We start from the raw sequence: 22,349 nt of genomic DNA on the forward strand, positions 1-22,349 counted from the left end.
ATCATACGCCTTAGCCATTCGTTTCTGGTAAAGTTGGTGATGACATATTGCGGCCATCCTCTTCTCACTGATCAAGTTCAATTGCTCGTATCTCACTCTGGCCCACTCGGCCTCTTCTATCTCAGAATCTATTAACACTCTTAACGATGGGAATTTCCACTTCCAAAGGCATCACTGCCTCCATACCGTATACCAAAGAATATGGGGTAGTCCCTGTTGAGGTTCGAGCTGCGGTGCGATATGCATGAAGGGCAAATGGTAACATCTCATGCCAATCCTTATAGGTGACTACCATCTTCTGAACAATCTTTTTGACATTCTTGTTAGCAGCTTCTACCGCCCCATTCATCTTTGGTCTATATGGCGAAGAATTGGAATGCTTGATTTTCCATTTAGTGCAGAGCTCTATTATCATCTTGCCGTTGAAATTCTGGGCATTATCAGTTATAATCTGTTCTGGGGGACCATACCGACATATCAAATCTCTCTCAATAAATTTCTTCACCACTTTTTGTGTGTCACATGAGCAAATGACCCGGCTTCTACCCATTTTGTGAAGTAGTCAATAGCCCCGAGGATAAATCTATGACCATTGCTCGCTTTTGGGTTTACAGGTCCAATCACATCAATTCCCCACATCGCGAAAGGCCATGGAGATGTTAAGTTAAACAGAGGAGCTGGTGGCATATTGACCTTATCACTGTAAATTTGACATTTGTGACATTTTCTGACATAGTCGATACAATCTTTTTTCTAGTGTCATCCAAAAATAACCAGCCCTTTGGATTTTCCTTGCCATCATGTGCCCACTAGCATGGGTTGAGCAAATCCCCTCATGGACCTCTCTTAATGCCTTTCTAGCATCTGCCTCATCCAAACACCTTAACAGGGTACCATCAAATGATCTTTTATATAAAATCTCTCCATCTAAATAGAAGTCTATAGCCAACCTTCTCAAGGTTTTCTTATCCGTTTTAGAAGCTCCCACCGGATATTCCTGATTCCGCACAAGATTCTTGATATCGTAATACCAAGGTTGTCCGTCCACCTCTCCTTCGACTAAACAACAGTGCGCTGGATCATTTCTAATATTAATGTGTACTGGTTGTACCTTGCACTTGAGGTCAATGGTAGTCATAGCAGCTAGTGTGGCCAAAGCATCCGCAAATGGTTTCCCCTCCCTTCCTAGATGGGTGAATCTAATTTCTTCAAATTCCTTTGCTAGCATAGATAGGTATTCTTGGTACGGCCTCAACTTTTCCTCTTTGGTTTGCCATTCCCCTTTGACCTGGCAGATGATCAACATTGAATCCCCATATACATCTATCTTCTTTATCTTTAACTCCAATGCCGCTTCTAAACCGAGTATACAAGCTTCGTACTCAGCTGTATTGTTGGTGCACTCAAAATGTAGTTTGACCGAAACTGGGTATTGTTTCTTATCAGGAGAGATTATTACCGCCCTGCCCCGTTACCATATACATTTACTGCCCGTCAAAAAACATGGTCCACCACTCTGTCTTCTCTTCTTCCTTTTCTATTGACGATATAATCTTCATCAGGGAAATCAAAATCCAAAGGCTCGTAATCTTCAACAGCATTATCGGCCAAATGGTCTGCAATGGCACTCCCTTTTACGGCTTTCCTTGTCATGTACACTATGTCATATTCTGCTAACAAAACCTGCCACCTTGCAATTCGACTTGAGAGAAAAGGCTTATTACAAATATACCTCAGGGGATCCAATTTGAAATCAACCAAGTGGTATAGTATAACATGTAATGTCGTAACCTCTTTGCCGCCCACACCAATGCACAACACAGCTTTTCTATCTCCGTGTATCTGGACCTCACATTCAGTGAATTTCTTACTCAAGTAATAAATAGCTCTTTCCTTCCTTCCGGTTTCATCATGCTGACCCAATACACATCCATGGCTACTTCAGTTACGGTTAGATATAATACTAGAGGTTTCCCTGATACAGGAGGCACCAGTAGAGGTGGATTTTGTAAATAATGCTTGATTTTATTGAACGCCTCCTCACACTCCTCATTCTAGGTTCCAGGGTTCTTTTTCCTTAGTAGTCGGAATATAGGCTCGCATGTTGTTGTTAGCTGAGCTATAAATCGAGCAATGTAATTCAACCTTCCTAAGAATCCTCTTACTTCTTTCTCCGTCTTAGGGGATGACATAGCTTGAATGACCCTTACTTTGTCTGGATCCACCTCTATACCTCTATCGCTTACCACAAATCCCAACAGCTTGCCCGACTTAACTCCGAATGAACATTTTGCAGGATTAAGCCTTAGTTCATACTTCCTCAACCTCTCAAATAACTTCCTTAAAACTTCCACATGATCTTGTTCCTTTTTAGACTTGGCAATCATATCATCTACATACACCTCAATTTCTTTGTGCATCATGTCGTGGAATAGAGTCACCATTGCTCTTTGATATGTTGCACCCGCATTCTTTAACCCAAATGGCATGACCTTGTAGCAGTAGGTCCCCCAAGGTGTGACAAAAGTTGTTTTCGCCTTATCCTCGGGAGCCATTTTTATTTGATTGTATCCTGAAAAACCGTCCATAAAGGAATAAGTGGAACTTCGGGCAGCGTTATCCACTAAAACATCTATGTGTGGTAGAGGAAAATCATCCTTAGGACTAGCTCTATTCAAATTCCAAAAATCTACACAAACTCTAATCTTCCCTTCCTTCTTAGGCACCACAACAATGTTAGATACCCATTGCGGATATCTAACTACTTCTAGAAAGCCAGCATCCCATTGCTTTTCGAGTTCTGCCTTGACCTTAATCCAGACGTCCGGGTGGGCCCTCCTCAGTTTCTGCTTGACTGGCTTATACCCTTCTTCCAACGGTATCTTGTGTTCTACAATACTTGTATCCAAACCGGGCATATCTTCATATGACCAAGCAAAGACATCCGAATATTCTTGTAATAGGGTGATCAGTTTTATCCTTTGTTCAGAAGTAATTAAGGTACCTATTTTCAACTCTTTCCTGAGCTGACCATTGCCCACATTGATAGTTTCGAGTTCCTCGGTGGCAGGCTTCCAAGTCTGTTCCTGTTGTTCTACTAGCCTGGTGAATTCACTGATATTGCTTTCATCCCACTCTTCTTCTTCCATAGATATTACATGCTCGTTCAAGTTTGGCCATTTATTCTTGATGCTAGATGTATGTGATGTTGTAGGAGATCCGTTTTCAGGATTCCTGAAAGCGGGAAGTGCTTGGTGTAAATGCATATATAAATAATCAATTTTTGAAAAAGTGCATGATCTCACATTTATTCAAAGGGAAAAGGTGGGCTCCATGACAAACATAGAATCTAGCTGACATCATGAGCCTCGATTGTCAACTAGAGAAAATAAAGCAAGCATAAGCAAATGACAAAAACATTCTAAGGCAAACAAAGGTTGGTTTACATTTTGAAAACCACTGGAGCTTCTTATGTCACCCAATTCTGAAACTTTTCGCCTGGAGCCAGCTTGCGTACACAGGTCTTGGCGGAGACTTCTTCTAGTGTATGGATAGTCAGTTGTGGCAGCACTTCATCTTCTTTTCCTGCTATTTCTTTCGCATCACCTTTTTTCCTTCTCCTTCCCCTCCAAGGTGTTTATGCTCATATTTGCCAGCTCTAGACCCAGGCTTTCAGTTCCCTTATCATGTTGCACTATGTATGCAGCTCTTGGGAATGATACGCTAAGGGGAGGGATTTCCAGCTGTTCTTCTTCAAGATCTCTTCCTTTAATTCTAGCCATCCTTCTTGTCCTTCCCCGATCAGCAGCCCAACGATAATCCTCTTGGTTAGGTTGATATCCTAGCCCAAATCTTTGATCAGCCTTTCTCTTCCTTGTCGGATTAGCCCCTTCTGGTATTCCGCAAGCGAGGTTATATCGAAGTGGGACCCCACGGTTCAAGAAACATAGACTTGCCATCCTTGCCGCTTCTGAGATCCTTGGTCTTCTTAACACGGTGTTCTCTGGTACCCAGTCAGCGTTCACGATCTCAAAAGCATGGATATTGTTATCCTTGCAATCCTCCGCTTCGATGAAAGGCACAGCCACATTCTTTGTCATGGCTATTGCCTCCTCAGCCCTGACGGTTATTAACATCCCATTCATGATGTACTTCAAACATTGGTGTAATGATGAAGCTACTGCCCCCGCTGCGTGGATCCAAGGTCTTCCCAACAACATACTATAGGAAGGGTGAATATCCATAACCTGAAGTGTCACTAAGAACATTTGCGGTCTCACATATAGCTCCACTTCTAAAGTCCCAAGTATTGGCCTAGGTGAGCCATCATATGCTCTGGCCATCATAGTACTTGGCTTCATATGAGATTCATCAATCGGCATTTCCTCCAGAATGTGCTTTGGCAATACGTTCAAGGCCGAGCCATTATCGATGAGCACCTTCCCTACGAGGCAGTCTTTGCACCTAACCGTGATGTATAAAGGCTTGTTGTGTCCGGTACCTTCAGCATCAAGCTCATCAGATGTGAAGTAGAGGTAATTAGTTGCATGGATCCTCCCTACTAAATGCTCCATAGTTTTATGTTCAATGTCTTGGGGTACATACGCCTCATTCAATACCTTTTGCAAGGCATTTCGATGCGGCTCAGAGCTGAGTATCAAGGACATAAGAGAGATCCGAGCTGGAGTCTTTTTTAGTTGATCCACTATGCAATATTCGCTATGCTTGATCAACTTCAAAAATTCATTTGACTCATCTTCCGTTACTGGCTTATTAACTTCTGGTGCTTTGTCCAGATCTACCACTTCTTTACCCTTTTCCTTCCTCCATTCTTCAGGCGTAAAGCAACGACCACTTCTGGTCAAACCACCTATCTCCGTCTGGAACAAAGGAAAAGGAGCTCGAACGTTGGAGGCATACCCATAATTGTACGGCATGGCCTTGTGATTCTCTTTTGTGCAGGATGGTTTAACCAAGATCAGCCTTGGGGGCCCATTAGCAGTCTGTTGAACCCTGCAAACTCCTGCCATCTTATCTTGACCTTCCATCATACTTACTTCACACCTGCTCTCCATTGGTTCAATCCTCAATTGTCCCATCCTCAACATTTTAGCAATCTTTTCACAAAACTCGGTGCAATCCTCAATGTGATGTCCCTCTCTTCCATGGAACTCACAGTAGTCACCTCTCTCCAATTGGCTTACCACCTTCACCGCTAGAAATCCTGATTGTACTAACATGTCGTACAACCTTTTCATCGGCACCTTCAACACCTTGCATTGATTTCCCACTTCGATCATGCCTATTCCGCCACTGTTTGGAACATGTTTAGGCAATGGATTTGAATTGACATTGGGCTTGTCTTCAAAAGATACCCATCCTAACTTAATAAGTTCCGATAACCTCTTCTTGAATGCATAGCAGGTTTCAATCCCATGCCCGGGATTACCCCCATGGTACTCACAAGTCAAATCGGGCTTGTACCAAATTGGGAATGGTGGTTGTAGTGGTAGTGTAGGGATAGGAGCTATTTGTCCAATGCTCAAAAGTTTGGCATACATGTCCTTCAAAGGCATGGGTAATGGTGGCATTTGTTCTGAGGTGTATCCTGAGTGGGGTCTTTGGTAATGATTTTGGTAGTTTGGTTGGTTATTTGTTCGGTTAGGTGAAAAAGATTGGTTAAAGTTTATGCGTGGGGATTGAGAGGTAGGTGCTTGTGGGCTGTGGAAATTTACTTTTTTGCCTTTATACCCGCCTTCCAAATTGTTAACGTCCCCTTCTCTTTTCCTTCCCATAAAACCTTTCTTCTCTAAAGGCTCCGCTATGCGCCCTGCTTTAATTCCTTGCTCGATTCTTTCCGCCACACGTACAACATCATAGAAATGTTGAGATGAGCTACCCATTAAATGCTCATAGTAAGGTGCCTTGAATGTATTGGCGAACAAAGTCACCATCTCCGTTTCTATCAAAGGGGGTTGCACGTGCGTGGCCTCGTCCCTCCATCTTTGTGCATAAGCCCTCACTGACTCTTGGCTTCTCTTTTCCATCGACATGAGGCTCGTTCGATCTGGAGCAATTTCCAAATTGAACTTGTATTGCTTTAGGAAAGCCTCCACTAAGTCCTTCCATTTCTTAATCTTGACATTATCCAGCCTCATGTACCAACTTAGCGCAGATCCCGATAGACTGTCTTGGAAAAAGTAGATCATTAACTTATCGTCATGAATTACTTCAGCCATCTTGTTGCAATAAGATCGAAGGTGAGTGTTTGGGCATTCCAACCCAGTATACCTTATAAACTCTGGTATCCTAAAATCTTTTGGTACCGTGAGGTTAGGTACCAAGCATATTTCCGACGTTCGCAGGGGGTCAAACCAATCATTTCCCTCGACTGCTCTTAACCTTTCTTCTAATGCTGATATCTTGTCATCATTCACAAAACCCGTGGACCTATTATCGGAAGGCCCCTCAGCTGTTAAATCTACAGTGATATGAGCTTGAGGGGGCTGAATGGGAATAACAGGTGTAAAGTGCTGCCCCGTTGCTGAATCTGCCCCCATATTCTGAGATACCCCAGGGACAGGGACCGACGGTGCTCCTATAGGTGGTTGGGTAGATGTTCCCTCCCCATTCTTGGCTTTTAAAAGTTGCTCAAGCAGATTGGTCAACCGGGAAACTTCATTTTTCACGGATTCCAACTTGGTCTGGTAGTGTGACTCTAACTGAGCTCTTTCTTCGTTTTCCATTCTTGATCTGGACCGGGTTTGGTGGACTCTGGATGTGGGACCTATGTTTCACGATCTGGAGATGCATGCATAGATGTATGAGAAAATGTATGATTGTGATGGATGCATGCATGTTTTATTGTGAACGAAAAATAACCATCCCATTATAAGCATTCTCTTGTCACATTGCTTTGATAGAAGTTCTGCCTTTCGAGTCGTTTTGCTAGAATCATGTTCACCAAGAGACTGATTTTGCATAAGAAGATGGGTCAACGCCCTTTTCATTAATGCTTGGATAAAAATACATTTAAAAAAAATACAACATGCTAATCTCTTTCCTCCATAAACTCCTTAGCCAAAGGTAAGAAAGCAAAGCCGCGGTTCTCAATCTTCACTAAAAAGGCATCGGTTTCGGCTAGGCTTCGGCGATAGCGAATGATGTCTCCTCCCACATTCCGTGCATTGATTCTAATAATTCGAGCATGTGCAGCAGCTTCGTCCATTTGCTCATCGGTTTTGGTCATTTTTTCTATGAGCAACATGTTTGTTCTGTTCAAAGCAATGTTGTTGGCGTCGATTCGATCCTTGTGCCTTTCCGTTGCTACTAGCTTCTCGTCCAAATACTTCGACTTTTCGCGTTCTTTGTCGAGCTTTATCCTTGCAACTTTTATCTCACTCCTCTTGGCTGCTAACTCCGCTTTAACATCCTCGAATCCTCCCCTTTTGCTTTCCAACTCTATATATTTCTTATTCAAATCCTTATACCTCCTAATCCTATCCATTAGTTCGAATTGCACTTGCACAAATTTTTCTTGGTAATATTTTGCACTTTCTTGGCAATCGCTAAAGTCCATCTCCATTGCTTCAAGTTCAGAACAACTTTGCATCCAATCCAAACTCAACCCTTTAAGCTCATTCTCACTCCTTTCCCTAGCAATCTTCTCCTCAACCAACTTTAACTCAAGCTTGGTTATTTTCGCATCTCTAGACTGTATTTGCTCATCTAGAAATGTTCTCCTTTTATCCTCTTCTAGCATCATTCCTTCCAACGTCGCCTTGTCCTTTCTGCTCTTGCTCAACTCTATTCTTAGTTTGTCCACTTGCCTTCTCAATTCACCGTTAACCCTCTTTCTTTTGAGGGGTTCCTCTATGGTTTGAGGAGATTTGACTTCTACACGAGGCATGGCTGAAGCAGCTAAATCATCTTCAATATTAACCTTAATAGGCTCCTCTATAGCGCAAGGCATGGCTGAAGCAGCTGAGGCTCTCCATTTTACATATCCTTCGCTCACACTTGGATCTCTCAAACCTTCTATTTCCACCAACACTAGATGCTTCCAATCTTGTTTGATGATCTCCAAAACTTCTTTTGCTATGGGATCTTTGAACAGACCAAAGAATTGAGCAATTCCCATAGTTCTGGGAACAAACTGTATGCCCCCAAATTGTCTTACCACTAAAGTCGGAGCATAACTCACATAACCCGTAATCCCCACCAATGGTACCCAATGCCTTTGTCCACAACTCATTAGGACCTTCGTTGTTGTTACCCATGGTGCTCTCCATTTAAAATCGCTATTAGGTAATCCTTCCAATTTATCAACCCAACCCTGGTTGTCTAGATCTCCCCATTCTTCTTCTTCCACAATCTTTAGGGGTTTTTGAGTGAACCACCAAAAATTATTGAAGACAGGTTTCTTTGTTTCGATATGGCTCACCATCCAAATATACAACAGTTGCGTGCAGCATCTCATTGCTCCTTTTCCAGCTTTTCTACAATGGTTAAGTGTCAAAAATGTTTCGGCTAAGATAGCAACCACTGGATTGATCTGTGTGTTCTCATACTCCACATAAGCAGCGGCGGCCTCCAAGCTTACTAAACCAGTCTGACTTGGGAACAACACAAGGCCAAATATACCTAAGGCAATCAATTTTTCTACTTCTGACTCCTTTTCCAACTCTAGCATCCTCCATTTCAAACCGGTGCCATTCTTTTCCATAAACTTTTCCAAGTTGGAGATTCTGAGCAGTTTTGACAGCTCAGGGATGATCTTGTCGGATCTCAAAGGAGAATAAATCCGATACAGGTCATTCGAAAACTCGGTCAACAATCCATATTCCTCAATCGTGGGGCACAAGTCTATGCTTCCAAAGGAGAAACATCGGTATTCTGGATCCCAAAAATGAACTAAGGCTCGCACAGCTGGGCTTAAAACTTCTACCTTTGCGATTTCCATCAAACGTCCGTATTTCCTAAAAAATGCATCTTTATCCACATTCTGAAAATGAGTCGTTAACTTGTTCACCTCATTCAATATGCAATTCAGGTTCTTGATTGGCGACATCTTCTTAGCATCGCTTCTAAGGCAGTCTCCTTCAATCAATTGTGACAGTTCAGAATTCTTTCCATACTCTATGAAAGATTTAGTGATGGTCATTTCGTTCACAAATCCTGCAATTCAAAATGCATGGGGGGTTAGTCTTGTTTCGATGCAAAAGATTTATATCGGAACATACACCCTAAGGATAGGTTCTAGTTCTTTTACGTGAGACATAGGGTAGGTTTACTACTAGGTCTCTAAAAGAGGGTCTCTTGTTGTTCCAGTGATCACCCTCGTAAAGGCGATATGGAGGTCCAGCAGATAGTGGGATGGCACGTGTACCAATCACTATCAGTCTAAACACTCAGCAAAGAGTTGGGGTTTACACAAACTTAAGCCTTGACTCAAGTCATAAGGCAAGCTGCTAGTCCCCCACTTAAACTTAGAGTTACATGTGTGTGCCCTCCAAAACATAATAATAATAATAATAAAGTGATGCATGACTATGGCATGTATGATAGAATGTAAAGGTATATGCTAAAGCTTTTAAACAAAACATCATAAGAAAACAAAAACCAATAACATATAACATAAACAAACAAACAAATCAAGCTTAGTCCTAACATCCCCAGTGGAGTCGCCATTCTGTCACACCCCCACAAAAAATTTTATAAAAGGCACGACATCGGCTGGCGATTTTCGTTGTGTTCTAAGGATCTGGTTCTTTGGAGTCGCCACCTAGTATTTGGTCACTAGGAACCCTAACTGGTCTTTCAGAGATTCTAAGGCAAGGGACTGGTTGCGTAAAGGGAAGGTACTAGCACCCCTAATACGCCCTACCTAAGGTAAGCTGCTTGGTGTTTGGTTTGCTCTATAGTCTATGGTGTTGGTGTTTTCTAATCCCGTCAACTCGTAAATCGCAAGGAAAAGAGAATTAAAAGAACGAAGAAAATTTCACAATTCAAAAAAAAAAATTACTTTTCACGACTCGTAAACCGTGGAAAAAAAATTAATTTTTGAAATGTTCTCGATCACAACCAAAGCTTCTTTCAAACATGTGCGTTGATTTATTACTCCCGATAATATTTTGGATGTTCGTCCTTTTAAGGATTTCTTCATCCAAACATTAACAGTGAACAATAACCACAACATCTCCTCCCAAAATAGATTTTTATAGTTTTTGGAATATTGGCCAATACCCTTTGGAGTTTTACAAACAGGTTGTAAAATCCACAAATGCAGGAAAATGATTTTGTGTTTAAGAAATCTATGCAAAAACACATTTTCAAAACTTCCAATATTTTTTATATATGTAAAAAGAACATTCAAAACATGCTAGTGTATTGGCCGTATGCATGAAAACAAAACATTTTTTTTTTAAAACTCTTTTTTTTTTTTTTTTGACGAAAACAGGTGTTTTTAAATACTGAAATTATATCCCCATGTTATAAAAAAAATCAATGTATATAAAACAACAATATATTTTTTTTTTACTTTTCAGAAATTTTTATTTTTTTTTATTTTTTATATTTTTTTAAAAAAATATATATATATATATATATATATATATATATATATACATCCACATGCATAATATAATAATATAACAAATATAATATAATATATTAATATACTAACTGGGCTGGGCCGGCCCAACTAAATGGGTCGGCCCCAGCCTGAAAGTCGTTGGGCCGAACTCGGCCCGAAAGGGATTGGGCCGAATTCGGCCCAAAAAAAAACTACATGGGTCTGGGCCAACACCGGCCCAGACCGCCGGGTTGGGCCAGAATCCTTCTGGCCCGCCCCACATATTTCTGGGCCAGAAACCATCTGGCCCAGAGAAGAAAAAAAATTACAGCACGGGGGGAATTATTTTCCCCCCGCGCGCCTCCTGCATGCAGAACGATTCTGCATGCAGGAGGCCAACCGGACTCAGCTTCAGAAGAAAAAAAAAAAAAAAAAGCACGGGGAAAAGGATAGTGTACCTGGCGCAGTGGAGGCGACGGCTTACTGGTGGGGCTGCGGTGGCAGCGGCTTAGCTCACGGTGGTTTCCAAGTAAACCGGCGGCGTCCTCCTGCTTTTTGCTTGGTTTTCTCTTCTAAATTTCCCCAGCTTCCAACTTTTCAATCTTCTCTTGTTTTTTGGATTCTCGTTGGCTCTCTCTCTCCTCGGTTGGGTGTTTCTCTCTCTTCCTCTCTCTCTTCGTTTTTTTTGTTTTCTTTCCGGTTCCCACCCTTTTGTTCCTCCTCCCTTTTTTCTTCGGTTTTCTCTTCTATTTATAGGGGCAGAACCGGTGTGGGGGACCATTGTTAGTGCGCCTTGGAGCGGGTTTCGCGGGTGGCTGGTCGGCCACCACCCGCGACAGCAAGGTGCCGTTTCTTTACTTTCGGCCGGTGGTCGGCCAATGCCTTCGGTCGGTGGTCCCACGGTGTGGGGGCTTCGGGCTGTTCGGTGGAGATGCAAGGGAGAGAGAGGCGGGAAGTTTATTTCAAAAAACAAAGCTTTTCCTTCTGTTGCAGGTGCGGGGGAAAGGAAGAAGAAAGGGGAACAGTGCCGTTCAAAACGGCACCGTTCGGTCTTTTTTTTTTTTTTTTTATGCATGAAACGGCGTCGTTTTGGATAAAACGCGCCGTTTCATTTAAAAATAAAGGCGCCAGAACATGTTTCGAATCAGTCCTTAATCATCTTTGTTTAATTCAATTTTGTCCCTGCTAATTTCGGTCCGTCCCCATAGTTGGCCGCGTTTTTCACTTTGGTCCTTGGCCTCTGATTTATGCAATTAAGCCCTCAATTGATCAATAAACTTTCAATTTCTTCAATTAAGCCCCTGAAACAATTCCAAACAGCCCCCCTATCTTTGCGCCTTCTCCAAATTGGTCCCTGGTTTCGGATTTTCACAATTAAGTCCCTAATTGGCCCTTAAACTTCAATATTTATGCAATTAAGCCCCTGATTTGACTTAATAAAATCCTAAAAATTATAATTTGGCCCCAGAACTTTAATTTCTTCAATTTAAAGCCCAAATTAACTTAAAAAAATCAATTTTTCTTGCGATCAAATCCCCTATAAATCCAATAAAAAATCAATTAAACCCATAAACATCCAAATTTGGGCTTCTCTCCTCAAAATTCAAAATTTCCTTCTCAATAGTGTTCTCATCCTTCAAGAATATATTGTCAAAAATCCAATCTTTGTATCTTTATACTCCTTGACCAATTTTCTGACCATTTTCCGAGCGCTTCTGCCTCTTGTCATTTTTCTAGCCTTCTTTGGCTATTTATTTTATTTTATTTTTGCGGGGACCCAAAAATGGGTTACAACAACACTATTAAACATCAAAAAATAATTTATTTTCTCAAAATTCACCTTTTAAAAAAAATTATTTTTCAGTAAATAAACAGCCACAGTTTCTCTTGTATTGAAGAAAGGAAACTTCAAAATGAAAATGGCTAATTCTTATACCATGAGCGCCGCTTGAGGTGGAAACCTGCTGCAGCTGCTTTTTCCTATACCATGAGCGTCACTCGTGCCTAACTTGATAGTTGAGTTTTCAAATGATTGATCGGCGATAGCCTCTGTTAAAATATCAATTTTTCTTGTGGGCTCAACGTACAAAACCTTGATAATTTTCTCTTCCAACTTATCATATATGAAGCTGCGATCATAGTCAATTGGTCATCATGTTTTTGGTTGTTTTTGCGTAAAAAAATATTTTTGAAAATTTTTAATTTTTTTAAAAAAATTAATTTATTTTTTTATGTTTTTATATTGATATATTAATGTTAAAATTTAATTTTTTTAAAAAAAATTATTTTAATATATTTTTAAGTAAAATATACTTTAAAAAATAACCGCTACTAAAATTTCAAATATTATTTAAGACTTGTTTCGAAACGCTATTCAAATCGTGTTTTATTAAAAAAAAATTTAAAAATAATTGTTTTTATGTTTTAAAATCATTTTAATGTATTAATATTAAAAATAATTTTAAAAAAATAAAAATATATATTATTTTAATATATTTTTAAATAAAAAATATTTTAAAACCATAATTCACGAAAAGAAAAGGTTTAATCGGATTATAGGCAATCTCAATTTTCTTTTTGGTTTTCATGCTATTCTTGCCTCTCTTTTCTTTCCTGGCTCAATTGGGCATGTTTAGGTCCGGTTGGGCCCTTTCTATTCTTCCTAGCCTCTTTCTTTTTCTTCCCGGCTGGTTGGGTCATATGGCCCAACCAGCTGTCCAGGTGGACCATTTGGCCTAATAAGCCGTCTTGTTGGGCTTTGTGCTGTCAGATTTGTTTATGTGATTCAGCAAGGAGAGATGATGGGTTGACTTCCTTCCACAGTTCAGTTGGATTTCTTCCTCAGCCTGTAGCAAAAATCCTTGTATTGGTAAAAGGAAAACCCTAAACCCTCTTCCTTCTGATTCATGTTCAGATGAGGCTCTCTCTGTGTCTCAAAATGAAGCTCTCTCCAAGCCTCCTGATTTCTCTCTTTCCAAAACGCTTTATAAAGACTGCACCTTCACCTCCCACAACTCCACTACCCACCAGAAGTAATACCACCTCATCTTCTCCATCATCGTTTACACTTCAATTTCTTGTTAACTCATGTGGGCTTCCTTTAGAAACTGCTCTTACTGCATCCAAGAAGTTCCATCTCAACGAGAAGAACATCCACAAGACTCAATCTTTGCTCCATTTCTTGAAATCTCACCACTTTGTAGACACCCATATCGCCGATCTGATAAAAAAGATGCCCGCTTTCCTTGGTTGTAAAGTAGAAAACAATCTAAAGCCCAAGTTCGAGTTCCTCGCCGCAAATGGCGTTGCTGGTAACCTCCTTCCCCAACTTATCCTATCAAATCCTGATATTTTGTGGACGTCCTTGGATTCTACTATCAAACCATCTTTTAAGTTTTTGAAGTCTTTTCTTGGTACCAATGTGAGAATTGCAGCGGCTCTTAAGCGTTGTTCATGGTTGTTGAGAGTTAATCGGAACAGAACTATGCAAACAAATATTGATTTGTTGATTAAAGAAGGATTGCCTCTTGACCGGCTTGCAAAACTCATTGTCTCGAATCCAAGATCTCTGCTATCTAAGCATGATAAGATAGTTTATGCAGTGAATTCTGTTAAGACTCTGGGCCTTGAAACAAACGATACTATGTTCATATATGCTCTTGGGGTGAAGATGAAAATGACTGACACGACTTGGAAGAAGAAAATTGAGGTGATGAAGAGTTTGGGTTGGAGTGAAGAGGAGATTTTCGGCACTTTCAAGCGATGCCCTCAAATATTGCAATACTCGGAGAAGAAAATCAGGATTACCGTGGAATTTTTTATCAATACCGTTGATTTGGGACCAGAAATTCTACTGGTCTATCCTTCTTTGTTTTGCCTCTCAGTTGATAAGAGGATTCGTCCATGGTATAATGTTATTAATGTTTTGAAGTCAAAGAACTTGATTAAAAGAGAAAAGAAGTTTCCTTCTTTGCTACTGATGAGTGAGAAGAAATTCTTGGAGAATTATGTTGATAAGTATGTGGATGATGTCCCTGGTTTATGGGAGGTGTATACGGGCACTGCCAACACAAAGAAGAAAGGCACTTGATGACAGAGATGTAAGTTCACTTGTGCAATACAAAGTGCTATGTAGTTGACTAAATAGCTCATCTGCTTTTGATTTACAGCTAGTTTTTGTTTGTCCAATGTATATTGTTCATTTCTTATCATTTTGCATATTTGCTTTCTTATCATGCCTTGTTTTTTTCCAGTTCAATTCTGTGACCCTTTTTCATCTTTTACTCAGTTTGAGCTTCCTACATTAACGTGCCAACCCAAGAGCCTTCAATGCCTTGTTAGAGTGTTGTGCAAAAAAATTATGCATATTAAAGCTCATGTTAAAATGAGCTTGCATTACAAAGATATGCATTCATTGGCATTCCAACTTTCCAATTGAACACAAAACTTAACCACATAGTATTTTCCAGCAGTTTAAGGCTGTTGCTACATGTTAACGAACAGTTAAACATTTGTAGGCTGGTTGATGATGGTAGCAAGATGGGAAAATTGAACTTTATGTTGCGCGAAAAAGGTTGGAAACTGGAGTGCAGTGCGAACCATTGATTAAACAAGGAATCGTGTAGGGATGCACTCTTGTGCGAGCTATGATTCTGGTTTGGCAAACAGTTAAGGAATGCTCAGGGAAATGTCGAGGATACTTAACCCTATTTGGGAAGGGTTAGGGTACAGATAGGTAGATTTGGACAGCCAATGATTTGGGGAAACTTCAGTGCAACACTATTTACTGGCTGTTTGATGATCAGGTAAAAATGATAAGAGCATTTCTCTGAAGGTGGTGATGAAAATGAAGAGAGCGGTTTCTTTGAAGCAGTATCAATGGTCATTTATGGCTTTGGTTCCATCAAGGGAGAAGATCAGATATTAAGAATTGCCATTGCCAGTTGGCTCCGTGCTCTGGGATACAAATATTTGCTGATGCATTTGCCAAACTCGAAAGGATGGTCTCAAAGCAACAGTGTTTCTACAGGGGAGAGGTTGATTTTAGACTTACAGTGAATAAAAGCCTCGGTTTCAATTTCTATGAGGTGCTCAAATCATTATATTTATGCTTTAGTGAAGGTTCCACTTTTCTAGTGCCTTCATGTAAATGTCTACCATTTCTTTCTGTTGGGTTACAATTTCTATGTTTTTTTTTTAATCTAAATGTATTTACAAGGCTCCTCTAATTAATCAGAATCTCCTATGCTATTCAGTATTCAATTAATCAGATCATCTCTTGCATCAATCTTTCTAAGTTAGAGAGAACTCAATACTCAAATTCTAGTCACCCGCTAAACAAGAGAATAAATCATGTACATAAAAAATATTAAAAGTTTTCAAATAACTAGGAAGATAAAGTTGATGCGCATTGTGGTTGATTTTTGTAGCATCTCACAACTACTAATCTTTCTCTCATAGAACCTGTACTCTTCTGCAGTAAACCTATCAAGAATAAGTAGTTTACATATCAAGTAACCAGCCTCAAAAATAACATTCTTGCTATGACTATCTGCTTGGGCTGGCATTCATGTAAGCATTCATGTAAAAAATATCTTGCCATATCTTCAGGTAGATTATGCACCTTGCTTTTAGTTCTTTGACACTAGGAGTTTATTTGGTTTTAGTTCTTTGACACTAATAGTTTATTTGCTTTTGTGTTTTTAACTGGATTTGGTTGTATTTCAAAAATGTGTTTAGCTTGAAAAAATATTAAGTTAATGTTTTTTAAAACATGTTTGGAACTTTGGAATTGAATTGAATTCAGAAATTTTAATAAAATCTCATGTTTGAAACCCTTTTGAATATTAAGAATTGAATTCCAAATGAAATTTAACTTCTAAAAATGCTATAAAGATAAATTAAATATCAACTCCTTTAATTTATAATTATAAAGAGGATAAATTTAATATTAAACTAATATTTTCAAAATAATAATGTGATTCTCTTCTTTGTTTTTTGTAATATCTTTAAAGAAATAAGATGAAGGTGACAAGAGTATTATAAAAAACAAAATGAATTGAATTTTATCTTTTCTAAACATGAATTCAATTTGTTTATCAATTATATTCAAATCAAACACTATAATTGAATTCAATTATACTATAAAATTGATTTCAAACAACTTGTTAGTGTTTTTTTTATTGGTTTTGATGTATTAATATTAAAAATATAAAAAATATATTATTTTAAAATATTTTCAAGTAAGAAAATATTTTTGAAAAGTATATTACACCACAATATCAAATACCCACTAAAACCTTATTTTAGATTGAGGTTGTTGTTGTGGTGCAACCCTAGCCCTATAACAAGATTTAAGTATGTGTTTAGCATTGTAGTAACTTTTATGGTTACATTTTTTTTTATATAAAAAAAAAATTAGAACTTATATAAATTTATGATATTTATTGATTAATTAAATATTTTTAAAATTATAATAAAAATAAAATATGCTTTCAACCACAACTTACTGAATAAGAGGATGTTTAAAAATGTGGTAATAGTTATTTTTTTAAAGTATTTTTTTTATTTAAAAATATATTAAAATTATTTTTTAAAAATTATTTTTTATATCAATACATCAAAATAATTTAAAAATATAAACAAATATTAAATTTAAACTGAAAAAATTCAAATTTAATGGAACACGATGCAACCAAACAGTGCGTAAATAAACAAATCTGATAAAACATTAAAACACTTTGATCGGCTTGCAAAACTCAGTGTCTTGTTTCCAAGGCGTCTGCTACGTTAGCATGATGACATGGTTTATGCAGTGAAATCTGTTAAAAATCTCCAAAAATAATTATATTTAAATAAAAATATTTATTTTTTGAAGCTGAAATTTTTGTTATTACCAAAATATAAATTATTTATTCTTCAAATTTTATTATTTTTCACTGGTAGAATCAAGATGCTTGGAATATATTTTTTGATATTCCAACAATAACATCTTAGTTAGATGTATTTTTAAATAATTTTTTTATAAACAAATATGTAATTTAAATATCTTTTAATAAAATAAATTTAAACTCTAGATTTTAATAAAAAATAAAAAACAAAAAACAAAAAAAAACACTAAAACATAGAAAGAGTAATAATTCATGAAAATCTTAAAAATATAAATTATAAATTCTTCCTTCAATCCATTAAAAAAAATCATATTTAGTGTAATTAATCTCAAAAACAATAACTATTACATAGAAAATTGGATAAACTTGTCCTAAATTTTATAGCGGGATAAAAAATTCTCCTTTGAAAACAATTTGAATAGGAGAAAAATATTTTTTTTATTTAAAATTACATCAAATAACTTTTTTAAAAAATATATTATCCAGTATACCATATACTTTTAATTTCCAGTATATTTAACCATGAAGCTCACCCTAGCATACGCTTAAAGTGCCCAGCAATTTGTATTCTAGATATTCTGGATTTCTAAATTAGCTAGTTATTTTTTTTAAAGTGATTTTCAAATTTTATTTGTTATTGTTTTAATTTTAGAGTTTTTAATTTAATTTTAAAATGATATTTTTTTGGGTAAAATTATATAAAAAAATTAAACTACTTTATTTAAAGAAAAAAAATGAATATTTTTTTTATTGAAATTGAACTTCGATTAAGTTAATAAAATCATGAATTATCTAAATTTCTTCCGTTTAATATCCAAACTGATTAAATAAAACTCTATTCCATAAGAGGTGACTTCAAAACCCTATCAGATAGGGACCACACTCGATGGACCTATAACACACGTGACTTTTGACCGCCCCCACCGTCCGATCCGCTTCCTGCGCTTCACTTTTGAGGCCCTCCCCTCCTCTCTCCCCCTCTCTAAAATCCCAAAAAACATAACCGAGAAAAATTCTCTCCTTCTCCTCACAAAAAGAAACCCCAAAAGAATAATAAAAAAAAAAAACAATATCCATTGGATCATCTCCATGTCTCATTGCATTAGCCATCACCACCGTCAAGGACAAAACAAGAAATGACGGTGTCATCATCCCGTGCATGCATGAACATTACCAGATTTGTAGCAGCAAAGCCAATGGAGGGCCTGACTTCAATTTTCTTGATGTTGTTGATAATAAAGAAACAATCTTGATTCATATAGAAAAAAAGAGGAGGGTTTTTTTAAAAGGTGTTTTTATATATAAAGTATGTCTGAATTGGTAGCACGTACTGGTCGACTTCAACAACGGTACGAGGGCGGTTGTCGACTTGTTGCCGGGTAAAAAACAAACCCTTTTCATGTTTTTATCTGAAAATGATTTGTATGCGTTAAAGATGTGTTTTTGATTGATGTGAAATGTGTTTTGTTTGATGTGTTGAATTATTGTTGTATGTGTCTTTTTTGTTAGTGATATGAGATTTTCAAATTTGGAGGGTTGTGGCTATGTGTGATTGATTGGTATGTTTTTGGCTTTATGTTGATTAATGGGATGTTGTTAAAATTTACAATTGATGGGTGTGGCATCGGTTGTATCCACACACAAAAAAATATTATTTTCCTGTTTAGATGTGGTTTTTGTTAATTTAGTGGGGATTGGTGGCTATGAAGGTATAACGTGCAATGTCGACATTATTAGTTATTTGGTTATTTGATTAGAGTAATTTGTTGAATGATGAAAGGTAAGCAACTCTGACCAGTAGGTGATTGAAAGATATGTGTTCATTTTGATGGATTATGGTCAATGTTGATGACAGATAAATTGAGGATTGAGATAATTTTGAGGCTTGTTTGCTGGAACCTTTTCTATCATTTGCCACCCTTGCTTCTTGGAACCCAGTTTACACGGAAGGTGATTTTGGACTAGGTTGTAGAATAAAAATTTTAATGGTTTGGATGCACGTCCTTGAACGTGGAGGCTTGCCTCTTCTTAACTCAGTTTATGTTCAGAGTCCAAAAACAGGTATTCTGGCATCATTTTGCCCATTATTTCTGGAGGGAATAGGAAGGTCACACCGTCAGTCATGTGCTGAATGAATAGCCGAGAAGGTTTGTAAGCATCTTGGTGGGTGGAAAGATGCTTTCTTCTCTTTAGGGAACTAATACCCGCACTCCTGCCCAGGTTCTGAAATGATTGAGCAGGAGATGTCAAATTTCCTCTTGGTCTTGGTGAAAAGTAAAGAGTGATTGTTTGGTTAGTTGCGAGGTCTATTGTAGGTCTAACTTGGTGAATTCCCCTTGGACCAGATTTGTTTGGCATTAGACAGTTTGGATTCTGTAGAAAGTATAATCTTTGTTGAATAAATGGGATCTAATAGAGTTATTGTTACTCATGTGAGCACTTGGAAGATCATTTGACAGGTTTTTCCTTTGTTGTGTCGTCAACATAGTCTAAGGTTTTTCTCAGGAATCCCATCTTAGAAGTCTTATGATCAAGATTTGTTAGAATGAGGTTGGATTCCCACTAAAAATACAAACAAGAAGAAAAGTATGGCGTAGGAAGTAAGAAATAACTAGTTGAAAACCCAGCAAGTTTCTACTGCCTTTGAATGGTGCTAAAAGTCATTGTCGTAGTTAATGTTGAGTTGCTAAGTGCTAACTCATGGTTTTATTGACAGGTGTATTCCATATAGATTTAGAGATTATTTTGAAGATGATAATGCCAATTCAGCGAAGGTTGTTGAGCTTCTTATGATCAATTCACCCAGTGGACCAGGTCTCTTGTTTCCAAAGGTATAAAGTCGTGAGATGCTCTTCTGGCATTTTACTATGCACACTTTGCTTTGTACATCTACCTTTTCTTTTGGCCCATTACCTTCTGATTCTGCTATAGAATGTGATTTAAGTTTTTATTTTTTTTGTAGATATTTCAATTTACAGTAGTTTTCCCCTTCAAAATTTTAAACATGCTCGAGAGCATTATCTAATTATCATACCTAACTATTTGCTTCTGCAGCTCAAGTCTGTGACTTTTAGTTATTGTGAAACTTCCTTAGGATGATTTGAAGTCTGAATTCTTGCTTCCTTGTATGAAGAGACATTTTATTTTTGAAACCAGTAATCTTGACCATATGGCCTTAGAGTTGTGCCGATGTTGGATTTTAGATGGGAAAATAACAAGGGAAATGCAAATGAAGCTGCATGTGATAATAGGAAGATGGCTAGTATTGAGTTTATAGCTTAGGAGTTTCAGAAGTGATTTTGGAGCTAATGATTCTGTATGAATATTTGCAATTATGCTGGCATATTTGTGCCATGAGCATGTTTGTTGAGGTCTGTGTGCGTGAGCTTGCATGCTTGTATTTCTAGTGAAATGCAAAATTCAGTCAATTCCTTTTCACTTTATTTTGGTTTTGACTATATGATTAAGGAATCCCAGAACTTACAAATCCATTTATGGTTTCAATCTCAATCCTCCTGTCTTTAAAGAGCCAATAATGGATAGATACCATTTGTTTGAAATCATGTCTTTTGAAGTTTCTGTTTGTGAATGGGGCATATATAAATTCCTACTTCCTGTATTTTAGTTACTTCCAGGAAGAGAAAACAAAAGAAGTTAATTTTCTTCTTATCATTTTTTTTCCGTAGGGGGGATGGGAGAATGATGAGACTGCTGAAGAGGCTGCTGTGAGGGAAGCCATTGAAGAAGCAGGAGTTCGAGGCGATCTAATGGTGAAGTTTTACTTGCATTATTTGAGATTGTTTTACCATTTCTTTTGCACTTTGAAGGTGTTGAGATACATTGTTTGTTTATCTTTCAACTTTACCATTAGAACTGCAATCTATTAACTGTCCTCATCTCCTACTTGGAATACTTATGAAGAGGTGTTCTGTTTCATTATATTGATGTGATTCACACACCCATGTCATGATAATCATTGCTTCTTGTTCCATCTAATATCTCTGGTGGCTGTTCCTACTAGCATTCATTCCTCAAGCTTAAAAAAATAAATTATTTGCTTCAGTGGCATCTCAAGTGTAGTGTTAGGCTAAAAAGACTGCTTCTGAGCTGATGTCCTGCACATAAATTGCAAAGAAGAGACCTTTTAGGGAATACCGTTGCATATATTTATATTTGTCTAAAATCCACTTTAACTTGTGGTCGGATATCCTCTGGTGTCAACTTGTTAGCTTTGTATGTTCTAGGTGTTTGTCTTTCTGTCCTTTGCTCCCAATGATCCACTGGGGCGGAGACAGGCTCTCCAAATATTCTCTTGCAGCTGGTTTACACATTTTTTCATGTAGACAATCTAAGGAAACCAGCTCTAATTGTGTCTCGGGGTTTCAGGATTTCATAGGGTATTATGAATTTAAGAGTAAAACTCACCAAGACGACTGTTGCCCAGAAGGTTTGTGTAAAGCTGCAATGTATGCTTTATTTGTCAAGGAGGAGCTTGAGCTATGGCCAGAGCGGAGCACACGAACAAGAAGTTGGCTGACCATGTCTGAAGCAGTTGAGAGTTGCAGGCATAAATGGATGGAAGAGGCTTTGAAGGACTTCTCTACCTGGCGTGCAAAGATGTAGACTGCAGGAAAATATCCCACCAATCAGGATTATGTTCTGTATAAAGAAAAGGTTTTAGTGTCGAGTCAAGGCAATTTTCTTTCAACTCATCAGTCATCACCCAAGTAACAATACTGGCAATTTTCAAGATTGCATGGCTTCCTGTTCTTCTATGTTTTCGAAATTTCTTCATTTTACTGACCTCTGATGCATTTTGATTCAGAGAATTGTCCAACATGTTATATATTATAGTTGTTTTAGATGTTCGTTTATGATGTATTATT

The 22,349-nt window shown here is 37.8% G+C and overlaps 2 protein-coding genes across 2 annotated transcripts; both read left to right on the forward strand.

Annotated features, from left to right (window-relative positions):
• Window positions 1-13,368: 13,368 nt before the first annotated feature.
• LOC118053977 (uncharacterized) lies at window positions 13,369-15,860 on the forward strand. Its single transcript, XM_035065407.2, has 2 exons — window positions 13,369-14,673; window positions 15,091-15,860. Exon 1 carries the CDS (start codon window positions 13,488-13,490, stop codon window positions 14,661-14,663), a length of 1,176 nt encoding a protein of 391 aa, XP_034921298.1. The 5' UTR covers window positions 13,369-13,487; the 3' UTR covers window positions 14,664-14,673; window positions 15,091-15,860.
• A 2,504-nt stretch (window positions 15,861-18,364) lies between these two features.
• Window positions 18,365-22,341, forward strand: LOC118054000 (nudix hydrolase 16, mitochondrial). The gene is made up of 4 exons (XM_035065426.2): window positions 18,365-18,842; window positions 20,180-20,294; window positions 21,150-21,233; window positions 21,850-22,341. Exons 1-4 carry the CDS (start codon window positions 18,772-18,774, stop codon window positions 22,084-22,086), a joined length of 507 nt encoding a protein of 168 aa, XP_034921317.1. The 5' UTR covers window positions 18,365-18,771; the 3' UTR covers window positions 22,087-22,341.
• The last annotated feature ends 8 nt before the right edge of the window (window positions 22,342-22,349 follow it).

This window comes from Populus alba, chromosome 1, assembly GCF_005239225.2.
Source record: "Populus alba chromosome 1, ASM523922v2, whole genome shotgun sequence".
Lineage (NCBI taxonomy): Eukaryota > Viridiplantae > Streptophyta > Magnoliopsida > Malpighiales > Salicaceae > Populus > Populus alba.

Excerpts from the sequence above, each read along its gene's own strand:
- LOC118053977 (XM_035065407.2), top strand. The coding sequence starts at position 13,488 with ATGAGGCTCTCTCTGTGTCTCAAAATGAAGCTCTCTCCAAGCCTCCTG.
- LOC118054000 (XM_035065426.2), top strand. The coding sequence starts at position 18,772 with ATGTCTGAATTGGTAGCACGTACTGGTCGACTTCAACAACGGTACGAG. Across the intron at positions 20,295-21,149 it reads CAGGTCTCTTGTTTCCAAAG|GGGGGATGGGAGAATGATGA; the intron begins GTATAAAGTCGT and ends TTTTTTCCGTAG. Across the intron at positions 21,234-21,849 it reads GAGTTCGAGGCGATCTAATG|GATTTCATAGGGTATTATGA; the intron begins GTGAAGTTTTAC and ends TCGGGGTTTCAG.